Source organism: Sus scrofa, chromosome 4, assembly GCF_054392235.1.
Source record: "Sus scrofa isolate SSC_HxYL_T2T_F1_AM1 chromosome 4, Sscrofa_HxYL_maternal_Yorkshire_Landrace_v2.0, whole genome shotgun sequence".
Lineage (NCBI taxonomy): Eukaryota > Metazoa > Chordata > Mammalia > Artiodactyla > Suidae > Sus > Sus scrofa.
In genome coordinates, this window is record NC_139386.1 from 56,168,487 (window position 1) to 56,189,068 (window position 20,582).

General features: G+C 35.6%; 1 protein-coding gene across 33 annotated transcripts in view; it reads right to left on the reverse strand.

The window, feature by feature from the left end:
• Positions 1-20,582, reverse strand: part of RALYL (RALY RNA binding protein like) — a 765,932-nt gene that overhangs the window by 45,069 nt on the left and 700,281 nt on the right. For all 33 annotated transcript variants that reach the window (XM_085021182.1, XM_085021176.1, XM_085021187.1 and 30 more), the window contains one exon: positions 14,472-14,585. In XM_085021182.1, coding sequence (XP_084877308.1) covers positions 14,472-14,585 — 114 coding nt within the window. The remainder of the gene's footprint in view (positions 1-14,471; positions 14,586-20,582) is intronic.

Genomic DNA, 20,582 nt, shown 5'->3' on the forward strand with positions numbered 1-20,582 from the left:
TCATCTTTTGTGAAAATACCAAGAAGCCTTGGGTACTGAATACATAAGATAATCTTATGTACCTCCTCTTATTCCCATGTGTACATGACTATCTCAAAAACCAGGTGATCGTCACTCATTTTGATTACTGTTATTTTATCAGATGATTATCCCATTATTTGATTTGAGTTTTAAAAGACATTACACCTTGAATGTATTTATTTATGTTTTATGGCAATTAGGATAGTTTACAGAGCCAAAATATTTTCAAATATTCATTAATAGTCTTTTTTATAATGTGAGTTAAAAGGAAAATAAGCATTGTTATATATGTTTTGACTCAGTACAAATCTTTTCAAACATAAGTAGGTTAATAAACTGATAAAATTATGTATAAATAAGCAGATATCCTCTTCTATAAATTGTTTAAAATTGTAATAACGGTTACTTTTATAAAAACTGGCATAGCTCCAAGGAGATATTGCAGGTTTAGTTCCAGACCACTGCAATAAAGTAAATATCAAAATAATGTGAGTTGCACAATTTTTTTTGTTTTCCAACAAATACAAAAGTTATGCTTACACTACACTTAGTTTATTAAATGATGCAATAGCATTATATCTAATAAAACAATGTACATAACTTAATTAAAATTACTTTATTACTAAAAATGGTAGCCATCATCTGAGCCTTCAGTGAGTCATAATCTTTTTGCTGGTTTAGTGTTTGAAATATTGGGAGAATTACCAAGATGTGATACAGAGACATGAAGTGAGAAAATGCTGTCAGAAAAATGGTGCTGACAACTCTAATGTTCTTGCATTCTTTTTTAAGAAAAAATTTGTAGCTACACTCATAGCATATGGAAGTTCCTGGGCCAGGGATTGAACCTGAGCTGCAGCTGTGACCCATGCCACACCAAATCCTTTAATTCACTGCACTGGGCCGGGGATTGTACACACACCTCCATAGCAACCTGAGCCACTGCAGCAAGATTCTTTACCCACTGCACCATTGCAGGAACTCCTGTTTTTGCATTTTAGTTCTTTAAATAATAAGGATTACATATTGAAAATAAATCAGAAGTATAGTGTTGTGCCCTGACCTTGCCTCAGAGGATAGAAATCTAGTTCTAGCTTAGTGACCAGTACAATTAAACTCACTTGACTGAGTCTGTTTTGGCTACTTGGCCAGGTTATTTAAACATGTTAAGCCAATCTTTTCTCACTTACAAAAAAGCTTTTAAAATAACATGGATATTATGAGGGTTAACAAATTTATATTTAGGAAATGTTTTGCAAGCAATGAAGAACTGCATAAATGTGCATTGTTACATGCAAAAGGGTATGTACGCTCTTCATCTTGACTGTGTCAAGGAGCAACAACAACACCAATAACACAGATCCCCAAACAAGAGGCCTGATAAGGTCAGAGAATATCATTGAAAAACTTGTGAGGCTGAGGCTGTTTCAGAGGAACAGAAGAGCTGGTAGATCCAACCAAGGCTAAACATAATTACTAAAGGCACTAAAAAATTCACAACTTAGGCACTTTCTCTTCACATTAACTTTATATAGAGACACAGATTATATATTTTTGATGTTTTTCTATCAACTTATTAGCTTCAGTTTTCTTCATATAACAGCATAACTAATGTAGTGACGATGTAAATTCTGCTTTAAAGCTATACTTTTAATCTTCATATGCATATCTGAGTGTTCTAAGGGACGCAAAAGGCATACATTCCTCCCTTTCTCTGATGACCACAAGACTCTTAGCACAGAAAGTCCTACAAAGACTACAAAGTGGTTATTGTAAAATTCAACCAAGATTTTCCCCAAATCTAGAAAATATCCAAATTGAATAGGGGAATAATGAGTTAAAGGGAAAAAAAGGTTTATAGAGAAGATGACCCAAGTAGCTGGATTAAAAGGAAGGCACATGAGGCAAGAGATACAACCAAGGACACTTTGAATTTAATTGTTACTGAAAATTGATAGGTTTTAATTATCTCATCTCCTTTCACATATCTTTGCTTTCTACAGTTCTAGACCTTTAGCTGAGGCTCACCAACCTACACACCTATGACCAGCACTAATGTGATGACAATAGAGTTACCATATGATACAGCAATCCCACTCCTGGGCATACATCCAGAAATGACAAAAACTCTAATTTGAAAAGATACATGCACCCCAAACACAATAGCAGCACTATCTACAATTGCCAAGACATGGAATTAACTTAAGTGTCCATTAACACATGAATGGATAAAGAAGATGTGGTATATATACTCAGTGTAATATTGTTAGCCATAAAAAGGAATGAAATAATCCCATTTGCAGCAACATAAATGGACCTAGAGATTATCATACTAGGTGAAGTAAGTCAGACAGAGAAAGACAAATATTATACAATATCACATGTATGGAATCTAAAAAAATAGTACCAATGGGAGTTCCCATCATGGCACCGCAGAAATGAATCTGACCAGGAACCATGACGTTGTGAGTTTTATCCCTGGCCTTGCTCAGTAGGTTAAGGATCTGGCGTTGCCATGAGCTGTGGTGTAGGTCACAGATGCAGCTCAGATCTGATGTTGCTGTGGCTGTGGTGGAGGCCAGCAGCTCTAGCTCCAGCTGGACCCCTAGCCTGGGAATCACCATATGCCTCAAGTGTGGCCCTGAAAAGCGCAAAATTTAAAAAAAAAGTACAAATGAACTTACAAAACAGAAACAGACGCACAAATGTATATCAACTATATTTTAATTAACAAAACAAGCTGTGATGGGCGGACTAGTTTGAGCACTTAAAAGTTTGGAAAACTCTGACATTAACACCTTATGCTCCACCATGTTGCCTCTATGTTGCTGATCCTTTGAACCTCTCAATGGATTTGATTACTCTGGATTGTCTTCTATTTTTTTCTTCTTATTCTTCTTCTTCTTTTTTTTTTTTTTTTTTTTTTGCCATTTCTTGGGCTGCTCCAGTGGCATATGGAGGTTCGCAGGCTAGGGGTCGAATCGGAGCTGCAGTCACCAGCCTACACCAGAGCCACAGCAATGCGGGATCCAAGCCGCGTCTGCAACCTACACCACAGCTCACAGCAACGCCAGATCCTTAACCCACTGAACAAGGCCAGGGATCAAACCTGAAACCTCATGGTTCCTAGTCGGATTTGTTAACCACTGAGTCGCAATGGGAACTCCCCATTTTTTTCTTCTAAGAGAGGTTTTGTTCTTATCACCTGATGCCTTCACTTCTAGCCACTCTGTGTCACCACAATAATCAGATGCCCTGGCTCTTCAGTCCTGGTATTGGTATTTTAGAAAGAGAAAAGAATGGAGGTTTGGGATTGGAAAACTACCATTCTTAAAAAAAAATGTTTCGAATCTTACAACTTTTCCTAAAGCAAAACTTTCTCAATTTTAAGTCCTTGTCTTTATTCTTTTGTCATAACACATATATGGACTTTTGCTTAAAATTCATATTATATGGGAAATTCATTTGGTCTGGCATATCTATCTCTTCTCTAATGATTTCAGAAATATCTGTTCTCTGAGAACCATCACTTTTTGATGTTGAAAGTAATATTCTTTCTTTTTCTTTAGAATATTTCTGGCCAAAAAGTGTAGTGGATTTTCAGACACTCAGTGTAGGACCAGACTTTGGGGTTGTGTAGCCCTCATCTGGCTCTGTGTATTAATCTGTTTCAGTTATCTTTGGAATCCAAGTTGACTTTCCTGATCTTCTTAGCTAAATACAACCCCTCCTCCTTGATCAACCAAAACCTGGCTCAAATAGTTCTATTGTTGTTTTCTTTTCTCATAAGCATTTAAGCTTCCTTGAAACTTGAGCCTCAACAGGTCATTGCCATACTCTAAGGTGAAAATAAAGATAATAAAGATCTTTTTCAAAGTGAAAAGTACAAGTCAGTTATCCAGAAATATTTTGTTGTGCTCTATAGCCCTAATGAATGCCTTATACCTAGAAGAGATAAGGTAAGAAAAGACATAGGATTTGAGATCCATACTTTTGTTAATTAAAGGTTCTATTACCTGTCATTTTCTTTTCTAAAGGATGAGCATAAAAATAACATTTTTCAGAAGGCTGCAGTGTGCTCAAATGAGGATGAAGAGGTGAATATGTTTTTTTAAACTATAAAGACCACACAAACATGATATCATAAGAGGCTCAAAATAGTGCTTGAGTTGAATCTATATTGATTACTTGATTGCCCTAAATTGTCCATGTCACAATAATTCATTACCACTGATCATTAAGAACCATATATTATGAATACAATCTGGCTTTGACATGCTCTTTTAATTTTCTCTCTCTCTTTTTTTAAACTAATATACAACATACCTGTCATTCCTCTGGTTACCTATTTTATTTTTATTTATTTATTTATTTATTTTTGTCTTTTTTTTTGCCATTTCTTTGGGCTGCTCCCACGGCATATGGAGGTTCCCAGGCTAGGGGTCGAATTGGAGCTATAGCCCCTGGCCTACACCAGAGCCACAGCAACTCGGGATCCGAGCCGCGTCTGCAACCTACACCACAGCTCACGGCAACGCCGGATCGTTAACCCACTGAGCAAGGCCAGGGACCGAACCTGCAACCTCATGGTTCCTTGTCGCATTCGTTAACCTCTGCACCACGACAAGAACTCCCTGGTTACCTATTTTAAAGGCAGTTGTGCATTAATATAGTTTGTTGCCAAAAACTGTTATAAGAGCCTCATTCATCCATTCATTAATTTGAAAGCTAAATCATGAAAGGCATTATGTAGGTTGAGAAAAAAAAGCTTTAACTACAACTGCAACTGATTCATAGGAGTTTAAAAAAAAATACAATCAATCTGTGCTTTAGTATTGTGTTCATCATAGATTCTTGTCATTACCTCAATGGGAAATGTTATAATCACTAAACAGTTATAGGTTCCATGAAAAAGTCACACATGTCTAACAAACACATCTTGTTTGTTAAACTGTTAGTTCACAGTTTAACAAGCAGTTTTGATCCAGTTATTGTTTGGTTGAAATAGAAACAATGTAACTTATTATACTTTTATGAATAATTATATAATTTTACTTCTACTAGAAGTTAATAATATTTTTTAGCTTATTCTTAACTTCATAACAGTCTCTTTATATACACAATTTTTTCTCTGTTTATCAGTTTCTTTTTTTTCTTGGCCACCCAGTGGCACATGGAATTCCTGGACCAGGGATCAGATCTGAGTCAGGGCTATAACTCAAGATCTGGCAACAATACCAAATCCTTTAATCCACTGTGCCAGTGTGGGGATCAAACATGCATCCTGACACTGGATAGACACCACCAATCCCACTATGCCACAGTGGGAACTCAGATTTTTACTTTTTATTGTGAGTGTCTTTGTGTATGTGCATGTGCACATGCCATGTGGGCAGGCATGCTGTCTCTACAACTAAAACTTCTTTGGAGCAGGAATTCATTATTCATTTTTCTATCCCTAAAAATACATTCTATGACACCATCATCATCCTAATTCCAAAACCAGACAAAGATACCACCAAAAAAGAAAACTATAGGCCAATATCTCTGATGACTATAGACACAAAAATTTAGCCAACCAAATCCAACAATATATAAAAAAGATCAGACAAAACGACCAGGTGGGATTAATCGCAGGTGCACAGGGATGGTTCAACATAGGCAAATCAATCAACGTCATACACCACATTAACAAACAAAAAGTCAAAAACCTTATGATCAGCTCAACAGATGCAGAAAAATCATGTGACAAAGTCCAACATCCATTTATGATAAAGCTCTCACCAAGGTGGGTATAGAGGGAATATTACTTAACATAATCAAAGCAATTTATGACAAATCCACAGCAAATATAATACTCAATGGAGAAAAGCTTAAAGCCTTCCCACTAAAATCTGGAACAAGACAGGGATGCCCACTCTCACCACTGCTATTCAACATAGTATTGGAAGACCTAGCCACAACAATCAGAAAAACAAAAGAAATAAAAGGCACCCAAATAGGAAGAGAAGAGGTAAAACTGTCACTGTATGCACATGACATGATAATATACATAGAAAACCCTAAGGAATCAACCCAAAAATTATTTGAACTGATCAACAAATTCAGTAAAGTAGCAGGATAGAAGGTTAACATTCAGAAATCAGTCACATTTCTATATACTAACAATGAAATATTAGAAAAGGAATACAAAAATACAGTACCTTTTAAAGTTGCACCCCCCAAAAATCAAATACCTTGGAATACACCTGACCAAGGAGGTAAAGGACTTATATGCCAAGAACTATAAAACATTAATCAAGGAAGTTAAAGAAGATACAAAGAAATGGAAAGATATTCTATGCTCCTGGGTTAGAAAAATTAATATTGTAAAAATGGCCATGCTACCCAAAGCAATCTAAGATTCAATGCAATCTCTGTCAAATTACCCATGACATTTTTCACAGAACTAGAACAAACAATCCAAAAATTTATACGGAACCACAAAAGACCAAGAATCACCAATGCAATCCTGAGGAACAAAAACCAAGCAGGAGGCATAACTCTCTCAGACTTCAGGCACTATTACGAAGCCATAGTCATCAAGACAGTGCAGTACTGGTACCAAAACAGACATACAGACCAATGGAACAGAATAGAGAACCCTGAAATAAACCCAGACACCTATGGTCAATTAATCTTTGACAAACGAGGCCCCAGAATATACAATGGGACAAAGTCTTTTCAGCAAGTACTGCTGGGAAACCCGGACAGCTGCATTAAAATCAATGAAACTAGAACACACCCTCATACCATGCACAAAAATAAACTCAAAATGGCTGAAAGACTTAAATAGAAGACAAGACACCTTCAAACTCCTGGAAGAGAACATAGGCAAAACAGTCACTGACATCAACCTTATGAATATTTTCTCAGGTCAGTCTCCCAAAGCATCAGAAATAAAAACAAAAATAAACCAATGGGACCTAATCAAACTGACAAGCTTTTGCACAGCAAAGGAAACCAAGAAGAAACCAAAAAGACAATTTACAGAATGGGAGAAAATAGTTTCAAATGATGCAACTGACAAGGGCTTAATCTCTAGAATGTACAAGCAATTTATACAACCCAACAGCAAAAAAGCCAACAACCCAATGGAAAAATGAGCAAAGGACCTGAATAGGCATTTCTCCAAGGAAGATATACAGATGGCCAACAAGCACATGAAAAAATGCTCTTAACATCCCTGATTATTAGAGAAATGCAAATCAAAACTACCATGAAATACCACCTCACACCAGTAAGAATGGCCATCACCAATAAGTCCACACATAACAATTGCTGGAGGGGGTGTGGAGAAAGGGGAACTCTCCTGCACTGTTGGTAGGAGTGTAAGCTGGTATAGCCACTGTAGAGAACAGTATGGAGGTACCTTAGAAATCTATACATAGAACTACCATATGACCCAGAAATCCTACTCTTTGACATATATCCGGACAAAACCTTCCTCAAATTCTTTTCAGAGTCAAAGCAATTTTTGAATTTGGCATCAGGGTAGCAAAAATATAAATCCAAAGCGAAGATAAAAGAAACCTCCTTGCTACATTCTACACAACATCTCCAGACGACTAAGCAAAGTCAATTGTGGGATTTGAGAGTTACTGAGATGGAATTTTTACTGACAAGACTTCAGAAGAAAAATAACAATGAAACCTTCAAGGGCTTGCAGGAAGGGGGGCTGCCTTTGGACACTGGCATCTTTTGGAGTCTTGTTGACTTTTCAAGTCAGAGTGAGTGGTGACTACAGTATATTTTTGTGAACAAATTCATTTTAGATTTTTTTTTTAAGAATATATCAGGAGCTAAAATGCTAGCAGCTTGTACCTAAAAGATATCTCTAATGTTACATAAATTATGAATTTCAACAGAGAAAATAAGGTTTATTGTGGCTGCAAGTTAGTGAGTGCTCATAAAATGCTGACTTTGTGACATTCGTTACCTTAACGCCTTGAAACATCCTGAAGGGCAGGCTTATTTATCATTTTCCAGAGGGAGAAATTAAGGCATACATAATGTTCAGTAAGGTGCCTGAAGTTACTAAGTACAAGAGGTGGAATTCCCACCTAAGGTTTTCTGACTCCATAGTCTGGGCTGTTTCCTAAAATATCTTGAGAAAAAAAGGCCCAATTTGACACACCAGGAGAATCTCTTCATGCACCAGACAATTTAAAATTCAAGAATGAAGAAGTCTCTTTAGTTAGGGGCACATGCTTGAATTAAGCAACGGATAACAAAGGAAAAGAAGTGCAAGTGAAGGGTATTTCCATTTAAGGAAAAGGCCGCAGCCTGTAAAAAGCCCTGAAATGAAAGAATCTGATATTAAATTTCAATCCTCATATTCAAATACTTTTGCTGTACATCTCATCTCTATTTCAACATGTACACATGGTTTAGAAAACAAGTTAGAATTGTTAGGATTTATGTTCAAAGCATTTTTATTAAATTCAGTTTGCTGTAGAGCTATTATCATTAATATAACTCTGAAAATTGGTTGAGTTGGCAATTAAATTTTTTGACATGCTGGCTTAATCGCTAGCTAATTGCTAGCTGAATTGTACTTAGCAGATGGCTGGAAAGAATGTTGATATAAAAACAGTCACGTTACTCATCAGAGCCAGCTAGCATCATGAAACCATTGTTTTTGCACAGCAGTATAAACTGCATTTTTTTTAAAAAAACTCTACATTACAACACCTGTGCATAATATAAATTTAACTCAATGATTCCAGTAAATGCCATTTAGAAAGATGCACTTATTAAGGCTAGTATTACTAACAACAACATCAATGAGCACTAGGAAAGCTATATAAGAGGAATGCTGTGAAATGAAAATATCAGTTATGTAAGTACGTACCTGGTGAAAATGACCTCAAATTTGTTCACAAGAAGTTTCCTATATAGTTGAGGTGAACATAGATTCAATTCAAACCATTAAAAAAATTTACCAACCTGTTTATTTAAATCTCATCGTAATTTTAAGGGATAGATATTATTTCACCCATTTTATAAATTTTATAAAGATCTTTCCAAATTTCATGAAGCTGGTAGGTTTTGGGACTAGGTCATGATGTTGAACTTAGTTCTGTTTGATTCCCAAATCTGGGGCCATGGATGTTTTAGTAGCTTAAATCTATTTGCCCCAAGGAAGATGAATTAGGGAGGAAAAAGCTAAAAGTGGAGAGACCAGCTAGAAATTCTTTAAAAAATAAAGTGGTGGTAGTTCCCGTCATGGCTTAGTGGTTAATGAATCCAACTAGGAACTATGAGGTTTTGGGTTCGATTCCTGGCCTTGCTCAGTGGGTTAGGGATCCAGCATTGCCATGAGCTGTGGTATAGGTCATGGACACGGCTCAGATCCCGTGTTGCTGAGACTCTGGCATAGGCCGGCGGCTATAGCTCTGATTAGACCCCTAGCCTGGGAAACTCCATATGCCACGGGTAAGGCCCTAGAAAAGACAAAAAGACAAAAAAAAATTTTTTAAATAAATAAATAAATAAGTAAAAAATAAGGTGGGTGCAACTGAAGCAAGTGAGAGGGCTTTAGGATTGGCCTTGGGAAAATGGGGCCAGTGGATGAAGTAAAAGATGCCATAGGTCAGATTTTGCAACACTGACTACAGTAGGAATAGACGATGATGCTGAGGTTGGTAATATGATTGACAAGATTTATATAATAATGATGTGACAGAGGCTGTGCGGAGAGAAGAGTAAATTTAGATGAGAAAGAGTTCAATTTTGAAAGACTGTGATTGTTCCCCAAAAGGCCTTAATGTTCCCCTTGGCTTGACTGAACTTTAGACAGACTTCATTCTTATTATGGGCCCTGACATCCTTTTTCTTATAGCATTTATTTTAGAAAACTTACAATTGTAAATTCTTTCTATGCTTTTTTTTTTTCTTTTTGGCCACACCCACGGCATATGGAGGTTCCTAGGCTAGGGGTCCAATTGGAGCTGTAGCCGTTGGCCTACACCACAGCCACAGCAATGCCAGATCTGAGCCACATCTGTGACCTACACCACAGCTCATGGCAACGCTGTATCCTTAACCCACTGAGTGAGGCCAGGAATTGAACCTGTGTCCTCATGGATACTAGTCAGATTCCTTTCTGCTGAGCCTGGAGGGGAACTCCTCTATGCTCTTTTGAGTTGTCCATCTTTTACAACCCACATGTGTCTTCTCAAGACCTGGAGACCCTTCCTTTGAAACAATCATCAGAAAAAATAGGACTCTTGTCTCCTAGTAGGAGCCTAATTTCCATAGAGTCAATCAGCAGACACAGATGGCCTCATCATATTGATCAAACTCCCTGCTAATATCTTCCAATCTTTTTCTATCAACTCACTCCAGCATTTAAAAACTCTCCTACCTTTTGGTTTGGTAGAGTTGAGTTCACTTCCCATCCTCTATTCCAAAAGTCTTGACCTTTATTACAGTAGTCTTGAGTGAAGTCTTGCCTTTTTTTTTTTTTAACAAGTGTACAGTGACACTTATCTGAAGGAAGCCACAGGAAGTTCTCCAGGAGGCAGTTAGGAAATTTTTGATCCATTTGCTAAAGACAAGTCAATCTCTTTTTTTCCCTTTTAATTGATCCTCTTTAAAACATTTAACCTTTTTAGTTATGGTATTTGTCTTTCTCTCTGATGGCACAAATGAACTTTTCAGTTTTGATTATATTTTTTTTTCCTGAAAATAATTTTTTTTGATGATCCTTCTCCTCTTTCTTTCTCAAACCCTGGTTTCAGTTTTCATACAACAATTTTCATACCCTTCCTATTTTCCATCTGTATTTTCTTTTATATTATCTGAGAGAGTGTCCCCAATTTTGTCTTTCAGTCCTGTGTTATTTACTTATGCTATCAAATGTTAATTTCAAAAAGTTCTTTAATCTGCCCTTGGAATATTGAGTTTTAGTCTTGTGTTCTTATTTAATGGATGCAATATCTTCTTTTTCTCTCTGAGGGTATTAATTGGTGTTCTTTTTTTAAATTTTGAAGTTGTATTATTTCTGCACAATCTCTTTCCTCCAATTTCTTACACCTCTACTCTTCTTTTTTGGTATTTGCTTTTTAAGTTAAATATTTTCTACCTTTTGGTGATCCTTGACTGTTCACATGAACAATGGGGTATGAAATATTGATGGGTAGCCTCAGGTATAAAAGGATATTGCTTCCGCAGGGCAAACTGGTTGACTGTTTCCTTGGGTGGCACCCATGCCAACATCTTTATGGTCATTTTATATCATAGTGTAAACCACACATAGACTGTGCTCTTCATATGTGGCAATTTATATGTGGCTCTTTTAGAAAAATTATCTATGAATGAGGCACAATTATAGGCTAAACTGATATGTGTTATTTGTTCTTTTCAGTACTCTATAGTCACCACATCCTAAAGTAGTGTTATTTGAATGATTTTAATAGGAAAAAAAAAATAGAAGCAGGGTAGATTCATACAATCATAATTTAAAAGCTGAAATATATGGTTTGATGCCATAATCCCTTCCTCTAGTTTACATTTGAGAGGCTTGAGACCTAGAAAAGGTAAATGACTTGCAAGTTGTGCCCAGGGCATATAGCACATGGTGCTGGAAAAGTATTAGAAAAGGAAGGGAAAACATGACCTTGCTCTGAGGAAGTTTACAACCTCAAAGGGAGAGATAGGATACTGTGCAGACATCTCCTAGCAGCAATTTAAGGTACAGAAATTCCAAAATGATGTCATTATACCTCATTACAATTGCTTCTGATAGCTTAGGAATTACCTCAAAGAGAAAAGCAAAAAAGTGATCCTATGAAACTTGAACTCATGACAAGGTCTATGGTGTGTGGCTTTATCTACCTTTTGTGTATAACCCTCCATCTCCTTCCTGCCACTGTTCTAGGCTGGAAACTTTCATCAACAAATGACTAAGACTAAATTGGGAGTAAGAGATATATAAAAAGATATATAAAAGAACAACAGTGAAGAATAAATGTTAACTACTGAATAATTAGCTTACAACCAAATGAATATTAAAATGGGTGTGCCCTTAAATTGAATAAGGAGGTATTGAGCATTTAAAAAGATTTTAATATATTTCTCTCCACTTTCCATAATATAGTATTGACTCCATACAACCCTGATTTCTTTTCATAAAAAATAAAAAATGATCATCTTATCTCCATAACTATGAATACTATGCAGGAGACAATTACTAAGAGAATTAAATTACAAATTAAATAACTCCATTTTCTTCCTGACATGATAAAGTGAGAAAGACATAAATATCAAAGGACTAAACCTATCATTTTAAAAAATAACAGTCTCATGACTGCGAATGTTTGAACATGTGTGAAAAATAAGGTGACAGCCTTTCATGAAAAGAAAATGCAAGCTTTGAATTTTAGTGTTACGTTTATAGATGATCTTCTAAGGAGATATGTGGAAGGTATTATTCATTGCAGGAAACTGGAAGTTATAATATGATGGAATAAGGATCACATTTTTCTCTTTGAGGTGATTTATATTTAAATGAGTTCTCCTTAATCCTTTAAACTGAAGTGCAAATTGGTTATCAAAGTCCTTTGCTGTAAGGGTTGTTTTACATAATAACGAATTTCACAGAAGTTCCTCAAAGGGAAATATTGATTTAGGCAACCTCACAAGACATTTCAGTTCCAGCAACACTTTAGATTAGTTCCATAGACAGCATATAAAAAAACTTTCTAAAAATCTAAATTTCTCTATTAAGAAGCAGAACAGTATATCTTTTATCCATAGAAAATACAACAGAAATATTTGAGAAAAATGATTCTATTTTATCTGATATTCATTTATCATTAGCTTAATAAAAGTTACTGGGAATCTACCATGTACTAACAAATGTGGCTTATACTTTTTAAAAATGGCAACGTGAAAGCAGTAGGAAATACTCCTTTGCCTACATGTGTTTATGTTGTTAACACCAAATAGCTTCAACTATTGACCTTGTACTCTGTGTTAAGGGTTCCTGTGTTACCTATATGGGCTACTTTACTCATTTCTCATAATGTGAGGAAGCCGTCACTGTCCTCATTTTATAAATGAGAAATTTGAGGCTAAATGATGTGTAAGGATTTGAACTCAAGTTTATTTTCCTTACCCATCTGTAACACCACCTCATCGCTGTGTTTTTTTGGTCTTGAGCCCTACCTGCCTCGTCACTGGAGGGTAAGCCCTAGTCCTCTCCCCAGTAATATAGTCAATCAACAGAGAGGTTCCTCTTTGTTGTAGCTCAGGGACCCTAGATCCCAACTCTTTTCATCAGTTAGTTGTTACCCAGGGAGCCTCACTTCAGGGAAATCCTGAGACTGGGCCCTGCATGGAACCTGAGATTGAGACTCTGCACAGGAAAGGGCATGGGTTTCACTTACAAGACTTGGGTTTGAGGCCTAGTTCTATCATGAACTAGTTATGTGGCTATGGAAAAATCAGTCTACCTCCTTGAACCTTCATTTTCTCATCGGCTGAATGAAGAGGCTGGATTTGATCAATGGTTTTCAAAACCTTATTGTTTATTTTTGAAAAAGTGAAGCCCTTTTAGCAAATGAAGTCTTATGTTGAATCCTTACATATAAAAAAAAAATTGGGTGGAGCTATACTGTTTGGAGCGGAGGCTGGGTTTGGAAGAGGCATGAATTCATCTGCCTCCTGGGTCTCCTGCCAGCTCGCATCTCATCTCCAAGGAGCCTCTGAGGCACCTAAGACCCTGTAGAAAACAATTCTCAAGTTATGCACTAGTTCATCTCCAAGTTTATGCCAATTCTCATATTCTAGCATTTTAAAACTATCTGTTGCCATGTAAAAGGGTATTATAATTTTATTAGCATGCAACTGGGGTCAAGACTGATAATTTAAAGGAGAGAAGATGTTAGGTTAAAGAACAGTCAAATGACCTGGCCTTGAGTGGCCAGGCATACTGCTGATACAGAGATCCCGACACTGGGTTCTGAAGTTTTGCAGAATTTCAGCAAGATAGGAGTGGAGCTTTATAATCATGTTTTTTGAAATCTGTTAACTTTTGCTGCAGTTAATTTAATGAAATATGAACATAGGTTTAGCCTGATAGTAATATCTGCTGATTTTATTTTCTTGATATTGAGATATAAACTTTTATTTATGATCCAACTGTTTCTTATTATTAGCATCAAAACACTCCCCCCCTCTTTTTAAGAATATGAATTTAAGGCAAATTGGCTCACTTTCTCTAAAAAGTAAAAAACCCAAGTTCCATAATTGCCGTTCTAAGCTTAAAGACTGTATTCATGAATCTGTATGGAACTCTGTTAAACTCAGCCAGTGTTGCCCTGGGCCTGTGCTGTCCTCATATTTGACAGTGTTTCAGTGGTTTAATTCTGACATGTCTATGGCCACAGATCTTTTTCACTTACCTGCCTCCGCCTTCTGCTGCTTCTCAATCTTCTCCAGGCGCCCTAGCAAGGAGTCAATTTTAGTTTTGATTTGGGTTAATTCTTTCTTGATTGTCTGTAACTCATCCGATTTCACTGGAAGGAGAAAAGAGAAAGAATTCAACATAATGTCAAGTGCACAATGACTCCCTTAGACCATGACTCACAGACAACTTATGTTTTCTCAAGACTCTGTCATATCATGTAGGATGCTTTTCAATCTTATTTGTTTCTTATTATTTCCAGTGATCCTGGAATATGGGATGACCTTGACAATTACAAACAATGATTCTCTGTGATGTGAGCATTTGATACTAAATCTTTGCACTGAAGGTTATGCAATGGGATAGGGAAACCTAGAAACATTTTATACAATAACTAAATGATACTGAATTCAGTTTTGGCAAATGACAGAATAAATCTGTACTGCAAAATGGATTCAGATTGAAGAATGATTAAATCATGACAGGTATGTTAATACTGTTTTGAGGACGATATTGTAATATATATCTTAGTAGTCAGTGATATTTTAATTCAGCTTCTTGCTGATTGATTGAAACCACGACATAACATTTATCCTCTAAAGAAATGTCTTAAATGCTAGAGAACTCTAGCTTACTGAACTCTTGCCAGTTCACCTACTCTTTATTAAGAATTGAGGCAAGGGTTATGCATGCCTATTCTTGAGCCCTGTGGCTAGAAGGAAAGGAAATTCACAGAAGTACCCATTGCTGTTTTTCACAGTAGTGGTTTCAATCAGGTTTTGGGTGTTTAGTACAGTTTCAAAGAAAAAAATGAGACATACACAAGATTGACTACTTTAAATTTTTCCAAGGAAAGATGTTAAAGACAACAATAAACATCTTACTGATAATAATACTTATAAAGAAAAGGCCTTAAAACAATGTCAGTTTCCTATTTTATGGATAATCCTTTCAATGAAAAATGTTTGCATTTATGAAAAATTGACTGAACTGTTCTTATTTTTTCATTTCTCTGAGAACTATTGAACACTTTTTCATGAACCCTCAATAATCAGAGATCAAAGATTTTTAAAGCCATGGGAGTTCCCATCATGGCTCAGTGGAGAGGAATCTGACTAGTATCCATGAAGATGCATATTTGGTCCTTGGCCTCTCTCAGTGGGTTAAGGATCCGGCATTGCAGTGAGCTGTGATGTAGGTCATAGACATGGCTCAGACTCTGCATTGCTGTGGCTGTGGTACAGGCTGGCAGCTACAGCTCCTACTCTATCCCTAGCCTGGGAACTTCCATAGGCTGTGGGTATGGTCCTAAAAAGAAGAAAAGATTTTTAAAGCTATAACTCTAGAAAAGCTATACCTGCCTATGAGCTTTCATTGGGTGACTTTGTGGGTATTGATGCCTCAGCAGAGAGCTATGGTTCAATATTTGGGGCAGAGATCTTGATTTCAATCTATTATTATTGTTATTATTATCATTATTATTATTTTTGGGCTGCACCTATGGCATATGGAATTTCCTAGGCCAGGTATCGAATCTGAGTTGCAGCTGCAACCTATGCCACAGCTTCAATAATGCAGGATCCTTAAGTCACTGTACCAGGCCAGGGATTGAACCCTGGTCTCAGCAGTGGCCTGAGTCACTTCAGAGACAATGCCAGATCCTTAAGCTACTGTGCCACAGTCTATTATTCTTCTCTGTCACTTTTCCTTTGATGTTTATAATGATCTTGGCTTGGCTATTCTTGAAGAAATTTGATTCTTTAGTGTTTAGGAATTTTTTCATCAGTGACAAAAACTAAATGCAATATATGTTTGCTTGAAATAGAGCTATTTGTCAACTAAGACTATGTTATAATGCGCATGATAATTTATGAATCAATATACATTAATTGCTCAAAGGAAGAACAGATTTTCTCTAATATAAATATGAGAAAACATTTTCTATTATAAAATCAGAAAGTTTTCATAACATGCAGATTTTTATTATGATACAAACTAGTTTGCAAAATAAAAATGGCAAGACCCTGTAGAGAGTCCCTATTATGAAGAACCAAACTGAAAGTAGAACAGTCTAAAATAGAGAATTGCTCCTCTGTCAATAATTTCTAAGACATCAAAGTGCCATTGTTGAATCACAGTTAAATTTGAAAAGCCTCATCTGTCACAATTGCAAATTGATCCTGCTTTGAAGAATGATTTTCATTTCCTTTGATGGAAGCATGTCATGTAGTTTTACTTAAATCTATCAAATTTAATAGAAGATATTTTACCTTAAAACATATTTCAATGCAAGAGAAATGGGATTGTGGCTGGAAACTAAAATAGAATATATTCTTTAATAAATGGAGTCACTTCTCAGTCCAGAAATGAGGTTTAAAATCATAAACAAATAAGTAACCTATTTTATAGATACTATATTATAAGCCAACTAGAAATCTGGGCTCATCAAGAAGGAACTTCTAAGTGTCCAGAGAGCCAAGGTTTCCTTTAAGTTGAGGCCCATGTCTAACCCTGTAGAAATGTTTTTAAGATTAAATGAACCTCTCTACAAAACAGAAACAGACACACAGAGAGAATAGACTTGTGGTTGCCAAGTGGGAAGAGGAGGGAGTGAGATGGACAGGAAGTTCGGGGTTGGTAGATGCAAACTATTATAATTAGAATAGATAAGCAATGAGGTTCTACAGTACAGCACAGGGAACTATATCCAATCTCTTGGGATAGAACACGACAGAAGACAGTATGAGAAAAAGAATGTATATATACATGATGGGGTCACTATGCTATAGCAGAAATTGACACAACACTGTAAATCAAGTGCTTTAATAAAAATAAGTTTAAAAAGATCAGAGCAAGATCATCATAAAATTTGAGGCTCAGTGTATTAAACACAGTAGGAAATTACAAAATTCCAGAGAATTTGTAGGAATGTACGTATAGACATGGGCACTGCATACCAATTTCAAACAGGCCAACAGATTTTATTGAAAGCTTTGTGTATGTGCTAGACACTACATTTGAGTTGATTCTCTAATGGGGAGACAGATAAGCAACTAGGAAGTGCAGAAAGAAAATGATCATGGAAATATGCCTTTTCTCCATCAGAAGCACTATGATGAAAGAATAAGAATGTAACCCATGCCTATGGCAATAACTCTTGCATTTTTCCCAATTCCTCCTCAATACACCAAATTGATAATCCTTATCTTTAAAGATACACTGCAGAAGATATAACATCTTTATATAGATAGTGCTCTATATAAAGTAGGAGTATTTCTTTTACTAAGAATAATAATGAATATTTTTGATCAACTTGCTGTTATGCATCTGTTCCTAATGTAGACAAGCTAGAGCCTTGGGAAAAATTAAATCTAATTACTGAAGATTATGAATTCTACAGTGTAAAAATTATTGAATTTTAGAATTTGAGGAAATTGCTTTATTTCCCAGTCAGCTCCAAATTACATTCTTTTGTCTTATCTTCTGCTTGTCTTTCTCATTATTTTAGTCTCTAAGCAGACACATCTTTTTAGCATCCCTTGAATGTGTCTTGTGTTTTCAGATGTCCATACTTTTGTTTCTCTTGATTTCATTGGCCTGTCCAATACTTTCATCTTCTCCATATGGTAAATGCCATTTAGTATTTAAATGTTCAGCTCAAATGTTGCCTGCACTGTAAAGTCATCTTCGACAATCTCTTCCTCCTCCCACCCCTACCTCTCTCAGACGATACTTTGAATTATCATTTCTTTAAATGTCTCTTTTCACGATAAGAGCAGGAATTCCTCTCATTTTTTAACTCAAGTGTCTGACATATTTGCTCAATATTCTCAAGCTCCTTTCCAGGAGCTGGGGATGGATTGGTTAACAAGAGATAAATTATAGAAGAGCAAAAAAAAAGTAGCAAAAATTATAGATAAAAATCAAACTTACTATCATAAAAATCTTTGGTTGTCCAGTTAAGTATAATAGTTTAATTTTGTATAGGCAACTATAGGACTTGAATTTAGCATTATTTTGAAAGATCAGCAAAATGATAAATGAAAAAAAAAAAAACTGACAATGTTCCTAGGATAGATCCTCTATCTTGTTTTTAGGCACTAGAGAAACTAGGATTCAGGTTATATCCTACTGATAATTTTAAATATTTTTCTAAAACTATCACTATAGTTTTTTAGTGAGAAAAAAAAAAAAGCCACATTAAACCATTTCAGACCTGCCCTTCTAAAGAGTTCATTGATTTGGTGATAAATGTTGTTACATTTTGATACAGTCAACAAAATGATATTTGTGCCTTTGGTTGTGACATAAGATATAATCCAAAAAGGAAATTAGGCACAAGGGATGGCACCATCTGCCTAGATAAAAAAATATGTGCATCTCTGATTTATGTATTGAAAAATATTTCAATTTATTTTAATCATCTGTGTGGTGAGTTTATTCAGGGACAAAAGAAGAATCTTTCGCTAACTCTCTGGATGAGTGTTTGGGGTTTATGTTTTGTTTTGTTTTGTTTAAAAAGTAAATCATGTGGCCACACCTGTGGCATATGGAAGTTCCCGGGTCAGGGATCAAACCAGAGCCACTGCAGAGACAATGCTGAGTAGTTAAGATGTGAGACAGAGGAAGTCCAATCAGTGTTTTGTTTTGTTTTGTTTTGTTTTGTTTTGTTTTTTTAGCAGAGGGTCACATTCCCCTTCAGGGACATTTTACAATGTCTGGAGACATTTTGATCACCACAACTTGGTTTCCCAGTGGGCTTCTGGTCTGCTAAATATCTTATAATGTAAACGTTAGTGCCTAACATCACACCAGGGAATTATCTATCAAGAAAGTACCAACACTTAGAAACTCTGAAGGCTATATAATAACATATCCTCCCTCACCAGCACTGTGCTTCCTCTGAACTAATAAGGAAAATCTTAAAATGTTTGTAATGATATGGACTTGAACAATAAGTCATATTAATTTATTATTCTTTAAATTTTTCCACTAGCCAATTGATAAATTATTTAAATATCAAAAGCTAAAAGAATAAACATAATGTGAATTGCTCTTAATTTATCAATCACTTTTCTATATACTGTTTCATCACTAAGAAACCTGAGCATCTGACAACTTACATTACATTCTCCAAAGGTTTTTTGTAATGTAGTAATCTCAACAGGTGGAGTTCAGGTTCAAACCTAGGTCTTCTGACCATAAACTCTGCACTCTTTATTTTGCCATGTGGCTTCAATCGTCGTAAAAATACTGTCAGTTTTAGTTCTTTCCTTCATTATGAATTAAGCAACCATATTTTTAATTCAGTCACATTCAGAAAAAACCATAGATTTTTAACTTAGTCACATTTAGAAAAAGAGGACGATCACTGGTTTCTATAATGTGGGCTTTTAAGAAATCCTTATTATTATCATTTAAATTTGTCTGTTTCTGTTTCTGTCCCTTTCCTCTTACTCATATATTTTAATCTAGTTTAATATGCAGAAGCTAATTTGCCAGCCTTGTAAATAGTTTTAAAAATTCAGACTTTAAAGGATTTTGAAGCAATTGGTATAATTCTCCATTTATATATGTAAGTGTAATTTGATACTTACCATTCTTATGGATGGAATTTCCTAGGAAAAGTAGTTATACATACAGTAGTTCACACATGAATACATACACGTGTAGGTATTCATAATACCTATGTCTATATGCACCTATAATAGTTATTTCTATATATTTTTAGAAGAAAATGAAATGGAGAATGAGTGTATTACTTCAATAACTATTCATTAATTACCTACTGTATGCATCCATGCATCTAACATTTCACTAGCAACTATACGCATGCCATCTTATTTAATCCTTTAGATAAACATACAAAGTATGTATTATTAAGCTTGTTCTAAGGATTAGAACAGTGAACATTAGAGAAGTTAAATAATATATTGAAGGTAGTCTAGCAAAGAGGCAAGAAAATCAAGTTTAGGGTGAGATGCCTGATTCTAAAGTTGTGGTCTATGCTTGTTTGTTTGATCACTTTTTTTTTTTGCCTCCTTTAGGTGGCAGATAATGCCCTTGCAGCACAAAAGGGTCCAAACTTGTTCCACAAGAATGACATTAC